The 6,642-nt window shown below is 41.0% G+C and overlaps 1 protein-coding gene across 1 annotated transcript in view; it reads left to right on the forward strand.

Moving 5' to 3' along the window:
• The window catches only part of LOC147447475 (putative low-specificity L-threonine aldolase 2), a 79,734-nt gene extending 75,244 nt beyond the window's left edge, over window positions 1-4,490 (forward strand). Inside the window, exons 7-12 of the mRNA XM_086523262.1 lie at window positions 2,858-2,990; window positions 3,301-3,359; window positions 3,460-3,560; window positions 3,628-3,694; window positions 4,041-4,097; window positions 4,202-4,490. Of these exons, the coding sequence (XP_086379388.1) occupies window positions 2,858-2,990; window positions 3,301-3,359; window positions 3,460-3,560; window positions 3,628-3,694; window positions 4,041-4,085 (405 nt within the window). The 3' untranslated portion in view covers window positions 4,086-4,097; window positions 4,202-4,490. The remainder of the gene's footprint in view (window positions 1-2,857; window positions 2,991-3,300; window positions 3,360-3,459; window positions 3,561-3,627; window positions 3,695-4,040; window positions 4,098-4,201) is intronic.
• Window positions 4,491-6,642: the final 2,152 nt, after the last annotated feature.

Consider the following 6,642-nt stretch of genomic DNA (forward strand, 5'->3'; position numbering starts at 1 on the left):
ATAAATAAATAATAAAATATATATATATATATGTGTGTGTGTGTGTGTAGATAGAGATAGATATAGATATAGAGATAGAGATAGAGATAGAGATAGATATAGAGATAGATATAGAGATAGAGATAGAGATAGATATAGATATAGAGATAGAGATAGAGATAGAGATAGAGATAGATATAGATATAGAGATAGAGATAGAGATAGAGATAGATATAGAGATAGAGATAGAGATAGAGATAGAGATAGAGATAGAGATAGAGATAGAGATAGATAGATCTAGATATAGATAGAAATAGATATAGATAGATTTAGATATATTCGAGATGGCAGGGCGAAGTTCCTCTCCCATAAGCACTGGCCCCAAAGACTGGCGCCCCTTTCAGTATTTCTTTATTATTAATCGCATCAAGGTACAACTCTTGAGGGTCCTTTGCTCTTAGACTCTGCGTCGAGATGCTTTGGAGAGTGAGGCCCCAGGGGCTCTTTTATTCTTACAACGGAAGCCCAAAAAGCAGAGCCCTCGCACATAGTAGTAGGCTGTGCAGCTCGACTTGACCCTCGCACACAGTAGCAGGCTGTGTAGCTCGACTTGCTCTTGGTCCAGACGGCCCTTCTAAAGGGGCCCCCACCCAGTGAGCAAACTGTTGAAGCTGGGCATGAGCATCAAAGTAGAAAACGCAAGTAGCGGTTTCCCCTGATTTCGGCCAGATAAAAACGTGTGACCAGGTAGTTTCGGCAGCGAAACTCTAAGTATGCAGTTGCCCTTTGCTTTCCACAGTAGGAGAATTCCAATCCACAATAAAGGAACGTATACGTATTTGTATATTTTTCAGGGGCCATTTGAAATGTCTGATCAAAATTTGACCATGAAAATTCAAAATCTGACCATGAAAATTGAGCATGTTCCAGCATTTCAAAGCTAATGGGGACATCTTCCTTGTGCCATGCGTAATCTTGATTCTGTTGCCATATCCCAAAAGCAGTCAGTTTAAAAGCACTAAACCCCAAAAGCATCTGCTCTCAAAAGCTAGCGTAAAATCTGCCCAGCGTAAATTACAGAAATTTATATAGCCTGCCACATCAGCACAGCAGCGCGATTTATGGATATCTTCAAGAGGTCAAGCTTTTGTCATTTAGGGTTTTAGGCCTCTCGGCCGGTGCTCCATAAGTTCTTTAAGTTGAGTGGTTTAGTTTCTCTTGTCCACTCGGCCATTTCTCTACCAATTTGTCATGCCACATCATCACTTTGTGACACTCCGACAGCATGAAGGAGCGCCGCTACTTTGGCAACGAGGGCCCTTCTTCACCATTGCCCATGGGGCACATAGATGGCAATACCGCCCACCAGTGTGGTTGTTTCCTCCTCTTATATCTTGATATTGCCATCGTTATACATATCTTGTTTTTCATTGGGAGAGTCTCCCCACATTTTGATGTAGCTCTCCCTAGTAGGGGCAGTTTGTAGCCCATTGGCAGGTTTCTTAGCTAATGGAAGGATTTTTTTCTTGCCCAAAAAAAAAAGGTTTGGCGAAAAGTACGATATATCTTGTTATAGCCTAGATGAGCACCTTATGGGGATATTGTGAGCTTCTCTAAGAATAGAGGTTATCAATGCCCAACTTTTGAGAAATCAGGGTCTTAAGGTATAAGCTGATGAACCTTAACATAAAGAGGAGTCAGTGAAGTAGCAATTGCATGAAGAGTGCTTTTGCAACTAAGAGCATCAGCAACCAAGTTTCCTTTGCCAGGTTTACGTTCAATGTCAAAATCATATTCACAAAGCAGCTCATCATCCATCTTCATTGGCACATGTAAATATTTGTTGAGTGAAGTTCGACTTTTATGGTCTGTGAAGCTCAAATCTCTGATCCAATAATAGTGCCGCCAAATTTTAAGAGTATAAACTACTGTGAATTATAGCTGAAGATCATGAGGAGGGTAGTTCAATTCATAGATATGAAGCTTTTAAGATTCAATGGCAATGGGTTCTCTCTCTTGAGATAAAACGCCACCAAAGGCTTGCCACTTGTGTCGATCAGTACTGTGAATTTTTTTGAGAAATCCGGAAGTTGTAGACTAGGCACATTCACAAGAGAATCATCAATTTCTCAAAGCTTACTTGAGCTTTATCTGTTCATTTGAACACCTTGGTTTTCTTGAGTGTAGAAGTTAAAGAGGAGCGAGGGTTGCATAGTTCTGATTGAATATGCTGTACCATCCTGTGAGACCATGAAAAGCATGTAGTTCTTGTACATTTTTGGGTTGAGGCAAAACTACAACTGCTTCGATTTTTGAGGGGTCTGTAGCAACATCATTATCATTTCTCTGTAAAGAAAGTACACTTAGCATAGACCTTGTTTTGTCTGAGGAGCTCGAGTACTTTTCGTATGCGTTGCTCATGTTTCCCTGGAGTCTTTGAGTAGATGAAGATGTAATCAAAGGAAACTAATTTTGTGGCTAGATGGAGACAAGGTATGGGTCTCTTCTACTTGGGATATGGTCTCATAGTTAAGAGTTTGTGCTCTTGTGCGGCCATTGAGTGGTTCTTTGAACGTGCTTGACCTTAAATTTGGGAGGGATGCTGCTCCACGGTTGTCACCTCATAACATTCTTCCTGTAATTTGGTTATCAAGAGCTCTAGCTTCTAACGGTCATGCTGTAATGAAGAATGAGACTTTTTATCAGATGTTTATAATTGGTGTTGTAGCATTCAGTCAATACTGTGCATGATGAACTTGGGGATTATTATTGTGTTGGGTATGACTGTTGCGAGTGCAATTTTCTCCTGCTGGAACTCTTTTCATCTGCGTGCATGAAACTGATTAAGGTCTTTTGTGGGCTTTGATTGACAATGTAGGCCCGCAGATTAAGGAAGGCCCTTGGTGGAGGCATGAGACAGCTTGGGGTTCTTGCAGCACCAGCCTTGATATCTCTGAATGATATTGCTGGAAAACTTCATATTGATCATCAGCATGCATGCCTTCTAGCAGGTAGGGCAGGTTTGGCTTAACATTCTTACCAAGAAAAGTGCAGCTAATGTTTCCGAGCACTTTGGTCTGGGGCTTGTGTGTGCACATGTTTGTGTGAGTGTGTTCATACATGCATGAGTGCATAGTTCTGCGCCTACTATTAGGCAGTGCATGGTGTGTGTGCGAGAGCGTGTGCGCATGCGTGTATTTTTGCATATGATTAGACTGCTATATTGATGAACCATGAGTCTGTAACATTTTTTGTCTTGGGTGAATCTGGACCTTTTGTGATTTATTTGAATATCTATAACATTTTTGAAGTTTGATACAGAGGGATTATGTAACGTGAAGGGGCTGCATGTGGATCTAGGATCGGTGGAAACAAATATGGTAATTGTTGTTTATTTTGTTCAAAAGTTGCCCTAAATTTTATTACCTGCTTTCTGTTCCACTCTTCATCAAACTTCTCTCCCCTCCATCCGTTTAACAGGTTTTTGCTGAAGTCAAGGAAGATTCGAGGCTTAGTGCTCAACAAATTTGTGAAGCTTTGAAGGATCATGGAGTACTTGTTATGGCACTAAGCAAGGACAAGTAAGACGGAAACTATCATATTCACATAATGCAGGACTTTCGACATATAACTGACATTTTTCTGCAGGATTCGGGCGGTGTTACATCATCAAATCTCTCAAGATGATGTAAAGCATGCCATTGTTTGCTTCCAGGTCTGCGTCTCCTCTTACTCTTCTTTGCAAACAAGCAGGCCCATGTTTGAGTTTGTTGGTGGTCATCAATGCATAGTATTAATCATTAAGTTTTCCTTATCTACGGCCATGTAGAAATAGAAAGAGCTAGACTATATAAGGATGTGGTCATGTGAGCAATACTTGTTAGATATAACTGGTGCAACTATGCCTAAATCAGCAAAGATAATTGCATAGTTATATATACAAAGAAATAACTGGTGCTTAAGAGCAATCATTTCTACAAGGAGTGTGTAAGTGTTGTAGAAATTTTGTACTATCTAACCATGCTTTTACACTTTACGCTGTATTTGTATTTTGGTGGCAGGATGTCTTGGCACAACCAACAGAGTCCAATGGGTGTTTGTCATAGCGGGCACATCAGGTTGCATGTTACTTTCGTACCCTGACATGCTTACAGGCATTTTCATTGTCGGTACATAATGCTGATGCTTGATCTTGTTTTCAATCTCTGTTACATGTGCATAGGTCCTTTTGGCAGGCATTGTTGTTCGAATGCACACGCAGTCTGCACCTCGCTTGCATGGCATGACATGCTGACAACCATTTCCTTCTCCCTACAGAAGTGCTACTCTTTTAATCTATATTATCCATACATAGGTTCTGTTTGCAGCCAATGTACAGGCTTAAACATGCAAACTCTACTGCCCACAGGCAAACTGTTGTTGGCAGCTTAATCATTCCCAAAGCAAATCCCATGTGTTTGATTGTTTACATTACCATATGCAGGTGAAGGTAGCAAAGAAGAGTCGTTTCATTTTAAGTGTAATGGCGCATTGATTGATAAGAAGACCTTGTTATTAACCTTTTTATTCAAGATTCAAAATCATGCAAGCATCTATTCTATTCTATAACGGCAGTGAGGGTTACCTTTACACGTGGCGTAATCTGCAAGTTGAAGGCTAAAGTCCAAACAAAAGAGGGACTCCTTTAGCTCCTGTGCACAAGCTAAAGGGGGGAGGGAGGAAGAGAGAGCGGCCGGCCGCACTAGTATACATAATTTATGAAAGCACAAGAAAAACTTAGCCATCTTACTATATTAGCAAGCCACAGATGGTGTTTGACCTTACACAATGAATAAAGGGCCTTTACGCACTGCCATATCAATTTGGACACCTGTTCAAAAATGGAGACCCTTATTTAAATAGCAGGCGAGCTTCACCACACCACTGAGGGAGATAAAATTTTGAGCTTTTCTATGATTGGTTCTGGGAAGCAAGGTGAAGGCTATGTTATATTTAGGCGACCCCAAGGCCCCATCCAAAATCGTTGTGCAGTTGGTGCTTACCTTGCACCCAAGGAATTGGCAGTTTGCGCATAATGGTTTTGTGAGCGAGACGATGCCCATTGCTTATGTGTTGATGTTTGATAAGCATGATCATGCAATCTCTCTCTCTCTCTCTCTCTCTCTCTCTCTCTCTCTCTCTCTCTCTCTCTCCCCTCCACCACCATTATAAGACGATATACAACATTCTTTCTCCATCATGACAATCCTCATGATGGCTCTATTTATCTATGGATAGTAGAGTTTTGGAAAAAGAACAGTAATTTACAAAATTTTAGTAAACCGAAACACAATCAAAAAGAGATTGATGAATATTGAAAACACTGGTGCTCATGGTTGTGCTCCGAGAACATAATAATCCCTTGCATAGTCCACACAATGCTATCCGGAAGCCAAAGGTAGAAAGCAATGTGAAAAATGCTAGTTGTTCAAAAGGAATTTATTTGTCTTTGGGTTATACTAATGCAAGCATTGTCTCTGTGCAATAGATTGTGGTGGGCTCTCTCTCTCTCTCTCTCTCCACTTTATATATGTCAATTTACAATTGATATTGACTAAGAAAAAAGTACTTTAGAGCCTCTCTCTCTCTCTCTCTCTCTCTCTCTCTCTCTCCCCCCCCCCCCCCCCCCCCCCAAACCCCACTTTATATATGTGAATTCACAATTGATATTGAGCATCTAAGAAAAAAGTTCTCTCTCTCTCTCTCTCTCTCTCTCTCTCTCTCTCTCTCTCTCTGTGGCAGTTTATTGAGGAGGTAAAGCCATCATCCAAGAGTTTCGAACTCCCAGACCGGCTCCCCCCTCCTCACCTACCTCATCTTAGGTTTTTGTTCATCCCACCTTATCTTTTTTCCACCACTCGATGGACCCTCAGTCCTTAACCAATATGTATTAGACGGAATCCTTTGTATTGTTTTGTTTTTGATCTTATTGGTCATATATGACCTTCATGGATGATAATTCAATCTCTCTCTCTCTCTCTCTCTCTCTCTCTCTCTCTCACACACACACACACACACACACACACACACACACACACGAGCATGATTTACCCTTGTTAAGTCATGACTCACTTGTTGGCTAATGCTAAACTTTTTACCCGGCTTGACCCAAGTGCGTGATTAAATAGCTTACATGGATATAATTGGCTGGGTGATTACCATGTGTGTTTAATTTGCTATTGCTTCTATGGGACAATCTGGCTCTTTTATGCATGATGGAGCTTATGTTTATGATTGCTTCACTTGACTTTGATTGTCACATCCCTTTATGGAAGGTTTGGTGTCTTCCATGCATAAATGAGTTGATGAATATAGCGTCTTGTATGTGGTTACCGTGTGTCTATGCTTAGTATTTTTCTAAATGAATGCAATTTTCTTTTCCTATGACTATTCTCCATGGGTATTTTTGTCTCGAGCTATGCCTATTGGAGTTGATGGTTACATTGTCTAGTGGGTGGTTTTTGAACCTCTCTCTCTCTCTCTCTCTCTCTCTCTCTCTCTCTCACACACACACACACACAACAGTGTACCTTGTTGATTTCTTAATTCCCTTGGGTGGGTAACCAGCCTTGGTTAAGGCGGTGTGCATCATGTGGGACCCTCCCCCTAAGTGAATGCTTGGAC

This window comes from Adiantum capillus-veneris, chromosome 11 (genome assembly GCF_014529385.1).
Source record: "Adiantum capillus-veneris isolate H3 chromosome 11, ASM1452938v2, whole genome shotgun sequence".
Taxonomy (NCBI): domain Eukaryota; kingdom Viridiplantae; phylum Streptophyta; class Polypodiopsida; order Polypodiales; family Pteridaceae; genus Adiantum; species Adiantum capillus-veneris.